This window comes from Lithobates pipiens, unplaced genomic scaffold (assembly GCF_037356315.1).
Source record: "Lithobates pipiens isolate NorthernLeopardFrog02 unplaced genomic scaffold, aLitPip1_a1.2 Scaffold_8, whole genome shotgun sequence".
NCBI lineage: Eukaryota > Metazoa > Chordata > Amphibia > Anura > Ranidae > Lithobates > Lithobates pipiens.
The window spans coordinates 94182956-94203556 of NW_027507903.1; the positions used below are offsets into that span (position 1 = coordinate 94182956).

General features: G+C 42.1%; 1 protein-coding gene across 1 annotated transcript in view; it reads left to right on the forward strand.

The window, feature by feature from the left end:
* Nucleotides 1-20601, forward strand: part of ENTREP2 (endosomal transmembrane epsin interactor 2) — a 1041875-nt gene that overhangs the window by 621246 nt on the left and 400028 nt on the right. Inside the window, exon 4 of the mRNA XM_077473414.1 lies at nt 13524-13634. Coding sequence (XP_077329540.1) covers nt 13524-13634 — 111 coding nt within the window. The remainder of the gene's footprint in view (nt 1-13523; nt 13635-20601) is intronic.

Genomic DNA, 20601 nt, shown 5'->3' on the forward strand with positions numbered 1-20601 from the left:
GTGCGAAAAATATGCACAGTCACTGTACTAATGACACTGACTGGGAAGAAATTAAACATCTAGGGTGATCAAAGGGTTAAATATGTGACTAGCAAGTGTTTTGGTGTACTATGTGTGGTGGTAAAGTAATGGATTTGCAGGGAAAGAAAATACATTACTTGCCCTCTGACAGGACAAAGCTCTGCCTTGTTTACATAGGCAGAGCCCTGTCCTGCGTGTCTTCCTGATGATTGGCGGGTGCTGGCCAAAAGATGACCGCCAGCACCCGCCAATTGTCAGGAAGACACACAGGACAGGGCTCTGCCTATATATATATATATATATATATATATATATATATATATATATATATATATATAATGTATAATCATAGCAGAGCTAGGTTTCTGGTGGCATCCCCTACCTTGCGACCGTATACAGTATGTAAAGTTGTATGGTTGGTGAACGGTTAATTAGCACAAGGGACGGTACTTACGTCACTTGTGTATTTGGCTGCATTTGGCTGCTATTTTCATTGAAATCTTCATTCATCTGGCCCCTTGAGACCCCCACAGACATCAGGGCCAGCCTGTCCATTAAGGGTGCATGGGTATTGCCCCCTCTATCCATGTCACCCCCTGTATGGTTAATTGATAGATTCATGCATAGCATGAATCTATCCATGGTCGCTGTGGCCACCCCCTATTCATGCATTCGGCCCCTTTCAAGATGCCAGGTGCACGAATTACAGCAGTGGGGGTGTTATTTTGAAGTACCTGATTAGAGCGAGAGGCTCTAATAGGGTTAAAAATAGGGTGGGCTCAGAGCGCAGAGCATTGCGCTCGGAGTCCACCCAGGTGTGTTAGAAAAGCAAATTTATATTTGCTTTTCTAACACTGAATCGCCTTCCACACCGCAGGAGGTGGAAGACAGCCGCAGACACGCTGCCCGCCCGCTACCTAGATGGGGAAAGTGCAGGGCTTTGATGTCCCAGCTGTCCTTCTAGGGGGGGTGGTTGCCACCACCGACCGACTGGGGGGGGCTGTTTCCCACCCCCCCAAAAGTAAAAAACACCAGCTGCTACTGACAGACATGATATTCTAGTCCTGCACTGATCAATAGGAGCCGCTGAACCTGTCACAGGCACTCATCAACAGTACTGACTATTCCTACCCTTTTCCACCCCCCCTCCTCCTCCATTTAAATAATCTGTATTATTGCTTCATGCTATTAAAAGCACTCTATGAATGGAAGATTTGCCCATCAGCACTTTTCATAGTCGGAAAAGATAATACAGCTTTTATGAATGGAGGAGGACGAAAGTAATAAGCGCCTGCAACAGGTCTAGCAATAGATAGATGAATAGAAGATCAGAGCTACCGGGGTTGTCAGATGGTTGTCAGAGGAATGAAGATTTTTTTTAAAAATAGCAGCCAGCTGCACAAGTGGTCATTTTCATTCAATGTAAGTACTGTCCCAGGTGGTGATTTAAAAAAAAATCAACATTTAACAAAATGTAAGCTTTAAACTGACCATTTATTTTATTTATGCAATAAAAGTAAAAAGGGACGCTTAGGGGCCTTTTATTATTGTTCTCATTCAAGAGTCACAAAACTGTCATCTAAGATTAATTTAGGAAAATGTGTGAATATTGGGTGAAAATGTTTATACACAGACCTTTTAAATTCCCCCTCTTCCCAGCAGCATATTTTCAGCTTTCCTTTACTGCCCTAACAATACATATAGGGCCCAGAAATACCTGACACTTCTAGGTATATAGAAACATATGACTCACTGCCCTTCTTACATGTGACAGTGCTGATGTTTGGTGATTGGCTAATGCCAGCCACATGGGGCAAGAGCAGAATATTTAGTCCAATGTTTAAAGTTGCTTTGAAGCCAGAGGCGTAACTAGAATCTTCAGGGCCCCAGTGCAAGAAACCATGAAGGGCCCCCACCAGGGGAGTTACTAGGTCTACAAAAGATCTCGGGCTAGAGCCCATAGCAGTGAAGTAAAGAAAGTCATATGCTTGGGCGGGTATATATATATATATATATATATAGCGCCACCCCGAAGGAAGCGCTGGTGAAATTATGGGTTCTCTGTTCTGCGCCTCGACTCCAAGAACAACCTCAGCCCCCCTGGTACACCTGGTTGAATAAAATTACTACAAGCACAATATACAGCACAAGTGAGAAATACCTTTTGCCTGGCTGTGGGATATGGCAATAAATACACACACACACACACACACACACACACACACACACACACACACACACACTTGTTTAGTGAAAAATACGCTTCATCTATTGATTGACTGTTATAGCATAACAGTTAAACACACTCAGCAGGCAGGTTAGCAATAAACAATGCATATAAACTTTAAATGCAACAAGAATATTTATAAATCCCCACCAGGTTTTGAGTTCACTCAAATGAATAGACAGAGATCTAGTACGCCTTTAAACAAGCCAGCAGATAGAGCTTCAAGGTAGTTACAGCTAGGGGCAGTCCTTAGTCCTAAGTTTTGATGGAGCTTGTTGGCGAGCGTTGCGGCCATCAGTAAGGCATGCAGGCAGTATTAGAGCTATGGGGTCACTGGTTAAGTAGTTCCTAGTGACTTTATTCCCTAGCAGTGGTAGCAAATATTGGCCAGAAGGCCCACTTAGCAGTCCTGGTAGCACTGATTTAGTTGCCTCTTTGATCAGGCTTCAACTCACTTAGGTTGCTTTGGGTGACTCTGGCAGGCAGCACAGCAAAGACAGCATCCTGGGAGTGGCTTTGTCTCTCCACAATCTGGTCCCAGAACTTCTTCCCCAGCAGTATAGTCAGTGTTTATCTGGTGCTCCAGATGGAGTAATCCTTAGGGGTATAGTCTGTGGCTCTAATAGCTGGATGGTGATGTATCCATAGAAAGGGGCATTAAGGGTTAAAAATAAAGGCAGCCATCCTTCAGAGTGTGTCCAGAACTCTGCAAGACATGTAAGGAAAAAACAGGGAGGGGGAGGCGCCGACCTGAGTGTAGTATTAAAATGATGACTTTAATAGGATAAGATTAAAAACACTTACAAGATGATAGAAGATGCATGCTCATCAATGTAAAGTGCAGTCCTGGCATTCCACATGGCTCTGTGGGTCCCACCGCTGTTCTGGATAGCTGGAAAGGATTGAGCAGCTGGCTGGAATGGATCACAGTGTTTCTCCAGGAGCAAGGAACCAGGAAGCTCCACACAGAACAGCATGGACCGTGGGAACAGGAAGTGATGTCACCGGTGTCTGATTGGACCTAGGCAGGGTTGGAATCTTGCCAGGGCTGCAGTGATGAAAGGCCTTTTTTTATGTACTCAGAGCTGACTGCTACTTCTATTGGCCTGTTACCCTCTAGAGGAGGACAGCTATATACACAATGGAAAGCATGTGGGTGTGGCCGCGGAACTGGAACTTCCAGCAGACCAATCAGTAAACAATAAATTATAGCAAGGGGCAAGGTGAAGCAGGGGTTAACTGTCTCGGATTGACAAAAAAAATATGTAATTTAAAAAAAAAATAATAATACTGTATTATATGTACGGTACATATAAAAATATATAAAATAAAAATGAAAAAGTAAATAAATAAAGAAAAAAAGGAAAATATTTTTCAAAAAAATTATACACATGGAAATATTTTAAGCATAGTTCTCTTCCCTATGTATAGAAGCCTATTGAAGAGGTTGATGATGTATGAGGGCCAAGCAAGTAAAATAGAAAAAAAGGGGGGTTAATATGCATGTAAACATGAAGAGGTGATATAAAGAATTAATAATAATAATAACAAACAGTAAAGATAAAGTTGATGCTGTGTTCCCACTAGTTGGTATACAAGGGATGTATATGTGTGTGTGTGTCCCCTCATGGTGTGGGTACCAAGTGGGTATGATGGATCATGCAACATTCATATATGTCTGCTCATACACACATATGCATACACACATACATATATACACACACATATATATATACATACATATACACACACACACACATATATATATATATATATATATATATATATATATACAGTATATATGAAATATTAATGTAATATATTTACTATACCACTCCCGACTAGGGATGAGCCGAACCCCCCCCCCCCCCCCCCCAGTCAGTTCGCACCAGAACATCTGAACAGGCAAAAAATGTGTTCAAACACGCGAACACCTCATAAAAAGTGTTTGGGGACCTGGGTCCTGCCATGTATCAATGCAAAAAAAGTTATGTATGTTGGACACATATATTTGAAGCAATATCATATATTTAGCACTGCTTTTTGATATTATAATAGTGGGGGTTTTTGGCGATTTTTTTTCCCTATTGGCACATTGGTTCACATAGCACACTACACAGTTTGGCCCTGGTGATAGGGCAACGTTTGCACATTGCCCTTTAGTTATTGGTGGAATATTGATTTTAGCACATCACTATTGTTTTAAATCCATACATGAACCTGTTACTTTTTTTCTACATGGGAAAAGAAAAAAGGCTTTAATAGCCTTCAAAACTTTAACCGCTTAAACACCGGCCGCCGTTGTTTGATGGAGGCACAATGACTCTCCTGCGTGAAGCGCTGTAGGTGTACAGCGGCTCGCGCAGGCTCAGTTGTGGGCAGGCGTGTGCAGCTGCCATTGGAACATGCTCGCTCCTGCTCCACGCTGCGGGAGCGTGCCCGTGGGTAGGGAGGACACTATGTCATCTGGCGGCCCGCCATTGGCTTGTACACAGGCAGAACGTGTAAATGCTTATATAAACAAGCCATTTCTTTGTTCTGACAGGAGACATGACAGGGATCTGTTCCCAGTGGTCAGGAACCGTGATCGTTGTCTTGTCCCAGTAAGTCCACCCCCCCTACAGTTAGAAAAACTCATTGGGAACACAGTTAACTCCTTGATCGCCCCCCTAGTGATCGCCCCCTTCCCTGCCAGTGACATTTACACAGTGATAAGTGGCTATTTTTAGCTCTGATCACTGTGTAAATGTCAATGGTCCCAAAAAATGTGTCAAAAGTGTCAGATCTTTCCACCACAATGTCGCAGTCATGATAAAAATTGCAGATCACCGCCTTTACTAGTAAAAAAAATAATAATAATCAAAATGCCATAAAAATGCCATAAATCTATTCCCCATTTTGTAGACGCTATCATTTTTGCGCAAACCAATCCATATACGCTTATTTTTTTTTACCAGAAATATGTAGAAAAATATATATTGGCCTAGACTGATGAAGACATTTGTTTTAAAAAAAATAAATGTTGGATATTTTTTACAGCAAAAGTTAAAAATATATATTTTTTCAAAATTGTAACTATTTTTTGTTTATAGTGCAAAAAATAAAAACTGCAAGTGTGATCAAATACCACCAAAAGAAAGCTCTATTTGTGGGAAAAAGGGACGTGAATTTTTTTTGGGTTTGGGTACAGCACCGCACGACCGCACTATTGTCAGCTAAAGCTTTGCAGTGCCGAATCGCAAAAAATGCTCTGGTCATTAAGAGGGTAAAACCTTCCTGGGCTGAAGTGGTTAAACCTGCTCAGAGGACACAGCCTAATCACTAAAGCCTTGAGAACACAGTCATATTTTCAACAGACAAAGCCTCAGTCATTTGTCTGAAGGGCGTTGGACAAAAACGTGTCTTGCATACAAACAGCAAGCAATTGTCAGCCAACAAACACAAACGTAGTGACGTACTAGTCGTACTACAAGACGATAAAGAGAAAGATCAATTCAATTGTCATGCGCAACCCTTTGTGCTACTTCTGCTAATTTCGTGTTAGTAGAAGCTCGGTGAGTGTTGATTTGCACTTTTCATTTCACGCTTTTCAGGTTGTTTCTGAGCGACCATTCTTCAACCAGACATGTTGCGGAATTGGAGAAGATAACGTGTTATTTATTATTGGCCTTGGAGTTATTGCTTTGACCCAAGTCCAGTCCAGGAACAGGAGGAGGAGGATTTCTTGGACCAAAAATTGGTCGCTTTATTTATCGTGACCAATTATGTAATATGCCTTTACTGCAGGAGCTCCAGCAGAATCATCCAGATGATTTTCTGAATTATATTTGGCTGACGGACCCCTGACTTTCACCAACTCTTGGCATTGTTGACCCCCTATATTAGGAAGCAGGACACATGCATGAGGCTTTTAATTTATTTTTTTGGTAGAATAATGATTTGATTTGATATATTTTTTATATATTTGGCTGCATAGAATGTACTTTTTGGTTAAGTTCTATTGGCAGATAGCATGTCTAATTTTATTATATATAGTTTTCTTTTTTTAATGCACAATAAAAAAAAATGTGTAGAATAATACTTGGCTATGTGTTTTACTTCAAATGACAGTTTGGGAGTAGGCAGTTACATTTAAAAAAAATACAATGTAAAATTGACAAGGGACACCAACATAGTTGTATCTTTGATCTTAAAAACTACAGGATAATGGTGTTGTGGTAACTTGCCAAAAAAAAAAAAAAAACAAGAATAATAATATTATTCTTGATATCACTAGAAAATAAAAGCCTTTTAAAATATGATTGGCAGAACTACATCAGTATCACCAGCAAAGCAGCTTCATTATTATCCCATTAAAGAAAAAGAGAATTGTGCGCTGCATTTTGTAATTGTGCGCTGCATTTCGTAATTCTCCATTACGAATGCTAGTTTACAAGACTGACTACTTCTGGCTGGTCCTTGCTTCCGAGCATGCATGTTTGTACTTTGGACTTTTGTCCGACAGACTTGTGTACACAGACCGTTGTGAAAAGTATGTTGTATCTTGCTGCAATATTGAATTAAAAGCATAGCATGTTTCCATTCTTCTTGATGTAAACTGAAACTTTAAAGACTATTAAAAGTTAATTTTGTGTCATATTTAATAGGGCAAAAAGAAATTTACAAAGAAGAAGAAGAGAAGTTCACAGACCTACAGTAATGATGCAACCATTTTATTCTAAAACAAACAATACATTTATATTTTATTGCACGACATTGTAATAGGAAATTACAATGTTGGAACAGAGTAAAATTGTTACTTAAACCCTGGTTAACACTGGTGCGGCTTTGAAATCTCGCTATTTCAGTGTGATTTCAAAGGGCACATCAGTGCGATTTGCACTGCTGATTTCACTGCAGCTTGCGACTTCATTTAACAAAAGTCTATGCAAGTCACAATGAAATTATGAAAAAGTAGCGCAGGAACCTTTTTCTGAGTGTTTAATGGAAGAGAGTGGGGGAGCCCAAGGAGATTCTATCTACTCAGAAGGAATACTGGTTTATTTTGATCCATTGTCATTTCCATATACTGCAACTTTATTGGATACTGCAAGGATTTCTTAATGGTCTGCAGACCCCACTGGGGTCTTTCTTTGAGGTGAGAGGCTGGGGTACACCTGTGGTCAGGGCCAGCACTCTCACTAGGCTAACTAGGCAGCCAGTTCCACCCCCCTGCGTCGCGACACTCGCAGAGAAGGGAAGCGGGAACACACAGAGCATCGGGCGGAAGATCTGGCCACCAAACACAGCAGGAGTACATCTCGGGATCGTGGGGACAAGGTAAGTCACCTCTTCCATGATCCAGCGAAGCAATCCCGAGTGTGGCTGGGGGTTACTGCTGATGGTATTGAAATTTCACCCCCAACCACACTCTGGAATACCGCCAAGGAGGTTAATCAACATTGATTATTTTCAATCCTTATACTAGCATTAGTAAATAGATAGGAAAGTATATCATATTTACTAATTTTAAACTTTGTATTTTTTTTTTACATTTCTTCCTGGTTACTTCCTGGTTTCTTGCCTAGGCAAACTAAGTGCAGATGGATTCCAGGAAGTAAATACTACATGAATCATCTGCCCTTAATCAAGATGGCCACAGCCAGAAATGCTAGGGGGTTGTTTTTCAAAGTGATTTCTCAACAAAAATAAAACATGGAGATATGGAGGGGTGGTGGAGTTTGCTTTGAAGAATACATTTTCTTTTTGGTTTGTGGTGCTCAAATGCAGTGAAGATACACTTTAAAGGAAACCTGTACTGAGAACAATTAGATATTACTATTGTAGACTTCTGTTTATAAAAATAGTTGCCTGCCTACCACACATATATTATTCTCGCATTGTAACAGACATAAATTCTAAGCCCCTGTACACACGGTCGGAGATTTCGACAACCAAATCCGTCGGATTTTGTCCGTCGGATCTTGTCCGAAACTGTTGCATACACACACGGTCAGACAAAGTTGTCGAAAAATCCGATCATTCAGAACGTGATGGCGTAATTTCGTTACGATGGGACTACGTTCAGGCTAGTAGCCAATAGTTTTGATGAAGGAATTTGATCTGAGCATGCGTGGCACTTGGTCCGATCAAAATTCTCTACACATGATCGGAGTATGTCCGATCAAACCAGTTGGTCGGAAAATATTTCCAACAAGTTGGAAAATTGGGTCCGACGGATATTCCGACGGAATCAGTCCGATGCATACCACACACAGTCGGATTATCCGACAACACGGTCCGATAGGACACATTCCGTCGGATTCTCCGACTGTGTGTACAAGGGCTAACACATTCAATCCAATTTTAAATTCCATCAAAATTCCATTCAATACATGGTTAAGGAGATAATCACACTGCATGCAGCCAGTGACGTCACAGGCGCATGCGCTCTGAAGGGAACGCATACCCTTGCTGTCCCTTCAGAGGTCTGTGCAGTGGTCCATGACTCCCGCACGCATGCTTGGAAGTGACATCCTTATAATGCAGCCAATCAGATGGCCAGGGAAGGCGAACCTGGAAGGAGGGCTGGTTGACGATTGAAGTGCCTTCAACGGTGACAGCGTGCCACTGGAGGGCATCGTACTAAGGTAAGTATTTCATAATATGCTAGTATGAAATGCACATTATGCCATTATCTTACAGGGTTAAAAAAAATGGTTTATTACCGCTTTAAAGACACATTTTTTTACCTTAACCAGTTCCCTACCGCCGTATTGTAAAATGACGGCGGCAGGAACAGTTCCTCCCTCCGGGTGACGTCCTCCTGTGTGTGTAAACACACAGATCCAAGTCCTGTTAGGGGAGAGGAGAACTGATCGAATGTTCCTTGTACACTTTGAGCTTCAAAGTGTTACTAAAGGAAACTTCGCTGCAACTAAGACAGATGTGTATGTGCATTATGTACCATCTGGGGCTGGCTGCAAGAACCTGGTAGAGACAGCCGGCCCCCTGATGACGTCCAAGAAAAAGATGGTGGCGTAGAACAGGACCTGTAAGAGGAGAGCGGTGCAGCAGAAGAGGACAACGCTGGATCCGCTGTGCTTGTTAATATGTAATAGGTAGCATAGGGCATAGAAGAAAGGCAAGTGGAAAGTGACACAATAATTGTATTTGTGTTGGGGAGGGTGAAGTAACTCTTATATGTCCATTGTACAATATATTTTCCTGAAGAAAAATGAAATAAAAACAGTAATATTATACTGGACTAATGTAAAACATTTTAATGTCTCCTGTTTTTGTTTGAGAGGGGACATCTGAAAGAATACAGCATCAGAACATATAGTATGTGAAACATGGTAACACATGAAAAGGTTTCTATCCCCTAGCATAGTTCCTGAATATTGCTATTAAATCAACCAAAAACAGATGTATTGCTCATTAAGACTTCTTATAGCTGAAATGATGTGATTTCAGTATCAGCTGGAACACAGGTCACATCTGTAGCTTGATACTGAATAGCAATTTAGAATCACAGTCCATTACTGTAATGTATGTAGGTTTAGGCAGTTCACAGAGACACATGTAAGCTACAATTTAGTACAAAGGCATGGGAAAGCTCTTAGCAAAGGAAAAGGTTCTAAATCAGACGTCCCATCTTTTTCTGCCATTCCAACAGCATTCTGACATTAGGAAGGCATTTAGGGGACGTAGATGCAAATTCAGACATTTTCCTCCCTTAGAAAGGAATATAAAGTAGCCTCAACAGAACTGGAGGAATAATATGGTCTAATTGACACTTTTATGCCTAATAAGTAACAAATGAACAAAAATGAAAGGAGCGCATAATGTGTGACTATACAGTACATTGCCTCTGTATATGGAGTACTGTAAATAATTTATTCTATTAGAGTGCTTTGCTCAGAATATATATGAGTGAAACCTCTGAAAATATTTCTACTGTACTTTTTATGTTTCTTTATAGCCCTTTCGGTATGTATTGCAATAAAGTGATGAAAATGAACACTATCATCATATTAGTCATCATGCCTTATAATCTCTGAACTCCAAAATGTTTAGTTCACTGGTTGCTATGGCTATAGAACAAATTTTGTAGTAATAATATACATTATATAGCTAATAATTAACAGTAAAGCTGTATTTACAGTGTAATAGTATAAAACTGTGGTTTTAATGTGTCTTACTGTATTTTATTTATTAAAGGTATTTATATAGTAATAAAAATGTATACAATGCATTCATGTACATTCACATAAGTCCCTGCCGCTTACAACCTACAGTACCTATCTAACATGCACATGCATTCTAAGGCCAGTTTGGACAGGAGCCTACCATTATGTCTTTATAGTGTGGGAGAAATCCTGAGTCACTGTCATGACCATTTAGCATATTTTAGCAGTTTGTGCATTATTTAATGCAATTTGTTACTTTTTTGCATGTTATAAACACTGAAAAATGTACAAGAATGCATCAGAACATTTCAAAATGCACTAATGAACAACACAATCATTAAACACATGTAAAAATTACATTCTATTTATAATGCTATATATGAATGTAACCTTAGAACTTAATGTAAAGCTATTTTCTCCTAACTGGTCTAACTCAATAGAATTTCAGAAAAAACAACCAAATGTATAAGCTGTATGTTTAAATTGGTGCCTGCATAATAAAAAATCCAATCAAGACAGTTTTAATGAAAATGCTTGACAGTGACAGGTATTATGATGTCAATCAGTATGATGACCAGATACAAGCACAATATCTACATTGACCATATGGACCAAATGTCTAACTGTTTATGAGCTTATATTTAGTTTTTTTCCATTCTTAAAAATCTGAGTAACTCCACTTGCCCCTTTCTTGCTTCCTTCCCCCAGTCTTCCCCATTTGCCTTGGAGACCCATTAGCATTATTTTTTGCTTTTTCATTATACTTAAATTGTTATACGTCTTTATGCTAGACAGATGAAGCTGAAGGTCCTCTTCACCTTTTCTCCAGTGTTGGATGATTCATAAGTGATGCAAAGTATGTCACTGGTATGATAATATTAACCCCAATTTATTTACCATTGTACTGTAAATGCAGGCACCATGGTGATGCCCCCCTATGTAGGTCCATGACACCCTGCTCTTAGAGGAAGTGTGTTTAGTTTTGCTGGTTATTATTCAATGTGGAAAAGGACAGGAGCTGAACCTTTAATGTGGGTTGGATTCAGTGGCAGCTGGTGAAGTTTTAGGATGGGGGGGGGGGGTGCACCAGACTCTTCTCCTCATTTTTGATCCCTCACACTTCTCAGAAGCCCCACTCCTTATATAATCCACCCACTCTGTCCCCTGTATTCCAATAGCTTTAAACAGCTTTACAAAACCATGATCTAACATCATATGTGACAGAATCATCAAATACTTCAAATAAAATTGTCACTATAAAACATCATACTCAAATTAAAGAACATTTTTAAAATATTTTAAAATCAAATTGTATTTAATGTCATTAAAATGAAAAGAAATCCAATTTGTTAGGAAACAAGTGGGGTTTCATAATACAAAGAGCAATGAGCAAAATACTGTAGCCCATAGCAACTAATCAATAAGCACCTTTCATTTTTCTGGTATAAATTATGCAGGTTATTAGGTGCTCCTTTAAATGCCCATATATTCATTGGTAACAGTAATGTATGGCAGTGGGTGGTACATGTAAGAGAGGGGTGCGGAGTGTATGGCGGTGGGTGGTACATGTAGGAGAGGGGTGTGGAGTGTATGGCGTGGGTGATACATGTAGGAGAGGAGTGCGGAGTGTATGGCGGTGGGTGGTACATGTAGTAGAGGGGTGCGGAGTGTATGGCGGTGGGTGGTAAATGTAGGAGAGTGATGCGGAGTGTATGGTGGTGGGTGGTACATGTATGAGAGGAGTGCAGTACCACCTTCTGAACCACTATTATACCACCGGACCACTTTTCAGAGTGAATATGGCAAGTCTGGAAAAGTTCTAAAAGAAAAAGATCTCAAACTAATTTCTTACCGAAATTGATAGGCACAACATAAAATGCAGCTGCTGAACAGTGTAGAAGTAAAGTGTGCATCCCATTGGAATTTAGCTGATCGGCTTTGCCTGTGTTGGGGGAGAGAGCAGATAATATATATGCTGAGCAGTTGGAACGTTAGGATCAACAGAGAGATAGGATGGTCTGAAAAGAGGGGGAGTACAGGAGTGAAGGACTGCAGAGAATGGAAGACTAATCCAGTACAATCAGTGAGACTGAGAAGAGCAGAGGATTGGAGCAGCTTTGCAGAGACAGATGGAAGATATATAACAGGGAGAGCGAGTGGAGAAGCATCTGGAGGGAGGGGGGAGTGGGGTGAGAAACGAAGTTGGAGAAACAGAACAAGTGGAGTCAGACTGATTACAGCAGAGCCACGCTGCAAGGGAATGACAGGAGGAATGAACTCTCTCTGGAGAGAGAGAACCTCCAATCCCCACACTCAACTTCAGGCTCTTGTTCACTGCACTCGGGCTCAGCACGGTCAGCGCCTCGCCCATCCGCTGCATCAATGATCCGCTCCCCGCCTGACACAGTGTCCTGGTGTCTCCACACTCAACTCCACAACACCGGAAGTGGAAACTGAAAGTGACGCTATGGTGCTGAAAAAGCTCTGCTTAGTTGTCCTCCAGTCCCAGCCAATTAAAATAAACAGGAGCCAGAAACAAATGAGTGTGGAGTGGGAGTGTTTGCAGGCAGAGAGCTTGCTCCCCGAACACGCCCTGAACGTGGGGAAATCAGCTTCCCAGTTGATTGCAAGTTGGAAGTTTCCCACAGACCAATGTGTGTCCGGCGCCTGGTCACTCTTAAAGTGACCATTTTTTTAGAACAGCTTGGGAGGGGGCACTCTGGCGCCCCGGCACCCCCTATGGACAGGTTGGATTAGTGTCAGTGCTACAGTAGAGTAAGGTATTGCAGCCAGAGCTACTTTTTTTAAAAGTAGGATTTAATTTACTAATCACAAAATTTGGCAAGTAACACCATTATATTACCAAAAAGTATCTATGGCCTTCAAGTGTATACAAAGGAGAAAAGATGAGCATAAGACACACATACATACATACATGCAAACTCTCATCCACGTGTGTTTGTGTCATATACTCTTTGTGGAATATTATGGAATATTTGTGCCGTTTTGCAGATATGGACCTGTTTTGTTATAGTGGTATAGTGGTAATGTTACATAAAATAATGCAGATAATGTTCATTTTGCCATTTATGATTTATTTTCAGATAACCTTTTTTATGCTGCTGTCTGCGGTGTGTGTCATGCTCAACTTGGCGGGTTCCATTCTCTCCTGTCAAAATGCTCAACTAGTCAGTTCTCTTGAAGGCTGTCGTCTGGTAAGTGCCTGCAGTGTAACCCATGTTGACCTGAATATTGGATATATTTCTTGCTCTATTAACTTTTGAATCCAGAGAAACTGTTGAAATATAGTACTGTTTACCAAGTGTACAGGTTGTGCATGAATATAACAAAGCTGTAGAATACTTTAATATATCATTTTTTAGCAGCAACAAAACATGCCTCAATATACCTCGAATAGGCATTACAGTTTATTTGACATATTTCTATTTGAGTTAATATTCTAGGGTGAATGATTGTGCATATGTCATATACACTCTGAATAATGAAACAGCAAATGGGCTTATTAACTGAGAATGTGCAACAAAAACTTTTGTGATTCATGAGTTGGTTAGACTTTAGCTCATTTTTGTCAAATCAATTAACACATGTTTCTGTCTACTACTCATTAAAAGTAGGAAAATAAACTTCTTAGGGTGATGTCGATCAGTTTTAATAATTAAAGTATTAGGTCCTTGGTGAGTAAGTATTATACTAAGCCACATTAAGTATTAGATAATAGTAGACTGCATGCCATAATAATTCTGACAGCATTGATGGAGTTTCCAAAATATAGAAACTTTAAGAGTATAGGGAGAATAGGCACATTTCCCCCCACCATTTTACATGATAGTGCTCAGAACTAGGCATGGCAAATAAATCCAGGCCGAACTTTCATTGTTCGGCGAACATCCAAACAAGCGGGTCGTTTGACCATTTGTTCGCCCCCCCCCCCCCCCGAACTGACCACAATGCATTGCGGAGCTGAATAGCGCATTGCAAGCCCTGATTACCTGAAGCAGTGAAAGCTTCAGCCAATAAGGGCACAGAGCACTGTTAGAGTCGTGATTGGACACTGTCATCTGTCATCAAACATTGCTCATTCCTGCCCTACAGTATAAAAGTATTCTTTCAATGGCAGCCATTTTCAGTGTTATTTTGGCATGGAGAGAGATAGAACAGGGCTCTGTTCAGTGCTATTAGTTAGTTAGTATGCTATACTGTGCAATTTTGTTTCAATTGTCAGTGTAGAATATTAGTTTAGTGTCAGTCTAGGGATAGTGTGAGTGTAGTAAGGAGGACCATCATTCAGCTTTGCATAGTGTGCAGCAAGAGTAGGGACAGCTCAGATAGTTTTACTGTAGTGTAGTGAGACTGTGTCATTCATACATACATTATTGTAGAGTAGGGAGAGCTCACTTCGTTTCATTGTAGTGTAGTAAGACCATGTCAGTAATCATTACATTAGTGCATATAGCTAGAGTAGGGACAGTTCAGATATCGTCAGTGTAGTGACGGTTGAACATCGTCTATTTGATTGCGTTACTTCCAATTTAATGCTACTTACTACTTTTACTGCCAGTTTAATGCCATATAGTTCTGTGTGCATTACTGCCAGTTTAACGCCATATAGTTTTGTGCATTACTGCCAGTTTAACGGCATATAGTTCTGTGTGTGTTACTGCCAGTTTAACGCCATATAGTTTTGTGTGCATTACTGACAGTTTAATGCCATATAGTTTTGTGTGTTACTGCCAGTTTAATGCCACATAGTTCTGTGTGCATTACTGCCAGTTTAACGCCATATAGTTTTGTGTGCATTACTGCCAGTTTAACGCCATTTACTTCTGTATGTGTTACTGCCAGTTTAACAGCATTTACTTCTGTGTGTGTTACTGTCAGTTTAAGGCCATATAGTTCTGTGCGCGTTACTTTGAGTTTAGCGCCATATCGTTTTGTGTGCATTACTGCCAGTTTAACGGCATTTACTTCTGTGTGCGTTACTGCCAGTTTAACAGCATTTACTTCTGTGTGTGTTACTGCCAGTTTAAGGCCATATAGTTCTGTGAGCATTACTGCCAGTTTAACGCCATATAGTTATGTGCGTCACTGTATGTTTGGCGCATTATATTGCAGTATATTATTGTGTATCCATGGAGTGTGTCTGTGTAGTGTGAGTACTAAAATTAAAGTGCACCAAACACCTCTTTACATTGTTAAAGTGTATCTACGTACAGATTTCAACCTCTTCTTTATATTTGCTTAAAGGCACCCCCCCCCCCCCTCCCAATAATGTCTGGCAGAACAACAAGGAGAGGCAGATATTCCCTTGGCACTGTAAGCGGGCCAGCAACAATTGTGTACACAGGCAAAGGTGGATGTGGTGGTCAGTCCTCAGGCAGGGCATCATTTCCTCTGTTTAGTGAGTTTGCCTGTGTTATCCTGCCACAGCATGCAGAGGAGGTGGTGGACTGGCTTACTAAACCTTCCTCATCCTTCTCATCCCCTGTCATGCAAGCAGAGACAAGTATGTAGTCCCTTGCAGTTGCCAGAGTGGATAAACCTGCCTCCTTGTCCACATCTATTCCTGCCATAGCCCCAACATCAGCCATTGAGGAGTCAGCTGCGTTATTTGACCATGGCATCAGCCACTTGCTCCTTGATGATGCCCAGCCATTACTTGATTCAGATGTCAGTTCTGAGGTTGAGGATGACAGGAACATGAGCCTAGAGAGAGCACTGGTAAACAAATTGGCATTCATGTTCCCCAAGCCACAGCGTATTGCCATGCTGTCTCCAGTGATAATGATGGAGATGATGATGATGATGAGGTCACTGATGCGACTTGGGTGCCAGATAGAGCAGAGGAGGAAACTGAAGATGAGGTGGCACAACCCCAAGAGGCCGTCATCAAGAAAGAGTAGAGAGCAGCCACTCTATTCCATCACATTCTGCAGTTGTTATCTCCCGGCCCACTCCCCAAAGCTCAGCTGTCTGGGATTTTTTCAGCACATCTGTAGCAGATCACACTGTTGCTATCTGCAAACTGTGTCTCAGGCACATCAAACGTGGCAAAAACACCAGCCATTTGGGTTACGTTTGCTTAACAAGGCATTTAAGGTCCAAAAGTGCAAAAGCACCTAAAAACCACACAAAAGGGGCACAAATCTGTCCCCCTCCTCCTCCTCCTCCTTACCCACTTCAGTCTGCCCCTGCTATACCGAGTCATTACTTCTCAGAACCCTCCACTGACAGGGATGATGGTATAGCACAGGGTGTCCCAGGTCCTAGCAGCACATCTGCCAGCAGCACACCACGAGCTGTAGACTAGCTGGCAAATTTCTCTGTCCTATCTGCTGCAGCGGGAAAAAAATTACAGTCCCTGCCACCCACATGCCCAGCATCAACATGCAAGCTTGTCAAAGCTGTTGGCTCTCCAACTTCTGCCTTTCAGGTGGCGGTGGATTCTGCCCCCTTACGTGAATTCACACAATGTGCTGTACCACAATGGCAGGTTCCCAGTCGCTACTACTTTTCATGTAAGGCTGTTCCATATCTCTACCATCACATGAAAGGGAATGTTCCGGCAGCGTTGAGCAAGGCAGTCAGCTGTAAAATACACCTTACTGCTGACACATGGTCCAGCAAGCATGGGCAGGGATGATATATTTTGTTCACAGCACACTGGGTAACACTGCTTGCAACTCGAAAGGATGCAGGACTGGGCTCTGTGCTGCAGCTTGTTGTGCCCCCACGTCTCCATACAGCTGGTTGTGATGATGCCAGACCTGTAAGCTCTACTCCCTCTTCCTCCTCCTCTTCCTCCTCCGCCACCTCCATGCCCTCTTCTGCAGAATTATCCTATGAACATCAGGTACTCCCTAAGGTTTCAAATGGCTTTTCCCAGAGTCAGGCTAAAAGGTGCCATGCACTGCTTCAGCTAATGTGTTTAGGGGACATGAACAAAACCGGAGCAGAGATTCTTGCAGCTCTACAGGGACAGGCCCAGAGATGGTTCACACCATGCCAGCTGGAGCCAGGAATGGTGGTGTGCAATAATGGCTCAAACCTCCTGTCTGCCCCTAGACAAGGAAAGTTGACACGTACCATGCCTGGCACATGTCCTCTATTTGGTGGTGCAGCGTTTCCTAAATACGTACCCAGGGTTGCAATATGTGCTAAAGCTGGCCAGAAGAGTCTGTAGCCATTTCAGGTGGTTATACACAGCCAGTGCTCGGTTGGCTGAAATTCAGTGGGAAATCCACCTGCCCATAAACTGCCTGATTTGCGACATGACCACCAGGTGGAACTCGACTTTGTCAATGCTGCAGCGGCTATACATGCAGCAGAGGACCATCAACAAGTACCTGAATACGGCACAAAACAGTCTCAGGCCGCCTCTGCTTTTTTTCCTCACGCCATCACCGTCATTAAGGATGCATGCACTGTATTGTCACCATTTGAGGAGGCCACAAGGATGGTGAGCCGTGACAGTGCATGCATCAGTGACACAATCCCTATTGTGTTCTAGCTGGAGTAGACTCTGCATGGCACTATGGACAGGGCACTGGAGGCAGAGCAGCAGGAGGAAGAGGAGGACTTCCTTTCTTCTCAAGGCCCACTTTATCCAGACACCATCATTCCTATGTCACAGAACACACAAGAGGAAAGAGGGGAGGATGATGAGGAGGAGGATTTTGGCACTTTTATAGGCTTCGAAGAAGAGGAAGACATGCGTCAATCTGTAAGTGATGGCTTTCCAACCCCAGGACCCTTAGGAGTAGTACGTGGCTGGGAGGAGGAAGTTCCAGGTGTTGTCATCCTGAGTGACCCCCGAGGAGCCTGTTTCTCAAGCCTCTGCAAATTTGAGGCGAATGGGCAACCTCATGCTTCAAAGCCTGTGAAAGGACCCAAGAATACGTGGCATAAAGGAGAATGATGATTACTGGTTGGCAACCGTCCTTGATCACTTATAAAGGGAAGGTCTCAGAACTCAACCCGTCCCCACAGAGAGCATAGAAGATAAAATCGCTTGAGGACACATTAAAGAGAATTTTATTGAACGTTTTTCTGACTCCAGTAGGTTACAGTGTCGTGGAAAACGTAGTTTTGAGTCCTCTCTTGGTCAAAAGAGGAGCGTTGGAGAAGGCGTCTGCCTAAGTAAGGCATTTTGGAATTTTTTTAGTCCTCGCTGCCCAGGGCTGTCAGTTTCCACATCCCATTGGCAGCGTTTGCATCACATGGTGGACAATTACCTCTGGGCCAAAACAGAGATGGAGAGTTTTCCAGCTGACGATCCACTGACTTATTGGGTCACCAGAATAGACCACTGGAAAGAACTTGCCCAGTATGCTATTGAGTTGTTTGGCTGCCCTGCATCCAGCGTGCTTTCAGAACGGACATTCAGTGCTGCTCCAGAGGTTTTGTTACTGATCATAGAACATGTCTGTCCAAAGACTCCATGGACTAGAGTAAGGGGGTCCCCAGGCACTATATTGGAAGGAATGTTTGATTTTTATGCTTTCATTTAAAAATCTAAAAATCACTGCTCATTTAAAAAGGATTTTTTTTTTATTGATACATGTCCCCATGGGCAGGACCGGGACCCCTATAGCCAAATTACTTGCATAAAAGCCTTCAAAATTGGCACTTTAGATTTTTTATGTTCAGGTTCCATTGACTTTAATAGGATTCGATATTTGGGTTTGAACTTTTCAAGGTGTTCGAAAGTTCTGGTGCAAACCGAACAGGGGTCTATTTGGCCCATCGCTACTCAGAATCCAAGTGGCCTATTGCCAGGCCCAAGCACTATAAGATGGTGCTGGTGAGGGCAGGGTGGTGCACGTCTAAGCCTTTGTAGATGCTTAGAAAGTTATTGTGATAGGAGTTTTGGGAGCCTCCAGTAGCACCTCCAAAAGGGTTATTCTAAGTACAAAGGTACAATTTAGATTCTTATGGTGGCTTTACTCAGCAGCAGGTTTAACTTATGAACTTTTTTAGAGAGTGTAAAGGTGAATATAAATATTTGAAATTTTTTAAATACAAATGGCCAATGGCTGAGACCACTGACCTGAGTGTTCTGGTGGGGCATTCCCCCTGCCAGAACACAATAGAACAGCAGGGGGAGCGAGGAGTTAGTACAGAGACTCCTTCTGAACTTTCAGCGTTTTTTCTTTCTTTCAGCCCTGCATTGAATGAAAAAAAAACGACTAGTGTGTTCAAGGCTTAAAGAGATTGTGAAAAGAAACAGAACAGAGTGTGTGCCTAGAAGACAGAAAGCAAAAGCTATAAGAAACCCAATAGGATGGGGCACAATGAGGGGGATAGGAAGGAGAAAAAATAAATTTACAGTGCAAAGTACACTGTAAAGTGTAACCAAACTAATTCAATGATTATAAACAATATATGAAAGCCTATTTCTGTCTAAAAAACAAACAAACAAAAAACACTATCAAAAATGTATTTTTTCACATTTTAAATAAAGTTGGGAAGGGTTACAATTCTATGTTGGGTTTTTATTCTACCAGTATGCCTTGCTTCCTGCCAAGCACCCCTGAAAGTGAGAACAAAGAGTGCTAGACTCAAAGAAACACGGGTCCATTTAGGTAGATCTGCTGGAAGCTGCTTGCAGCAACGTGGAACTGGATAGCTGTCAGCTGGTCTATCAGAACAGGTGACAGGACCCCCGTAGCCCCTAGAGATGTAATGGAACCAGCCCAGTGTCCATAGGTAGATTGGCACCCAGGAAGGAAGCAGGATCAGGCTGGGAGGACCGGACCGAAGAAGCGTAGTTAGGATGGGAGTCAAAGTCATACACAGGAAGGCAGGCCGGGTAGTAGGCAGATGCGTGGTTACAGACAGAGATGCGATCATTCACAGGGATCCAGTGGAGCAAGCAGAAGGGTAGTAAAGCCAGGGTCCTGCACGATAGAGCAAGAGAAGCAGAGTCTTTAGAGCCAGCCAGGGCAAAACCAGAGATCAGGCAGCAGAGAGGTCAGGTCGATAGCAGGTAATACAAAGAACACAGGAACACAGGAGTAGGGATGAGCTTCGTGTTCGAGTCGAACGTACGTTCGACTCGAACATTGGCTGTTCGTCCGTTCGGCGAAATCCAAACACTTGGTCCGTTCGTGTCAAAATTCGCGTGGCGCTCACGGCCCGCAATGCACTGTGATGGCGCAGTGC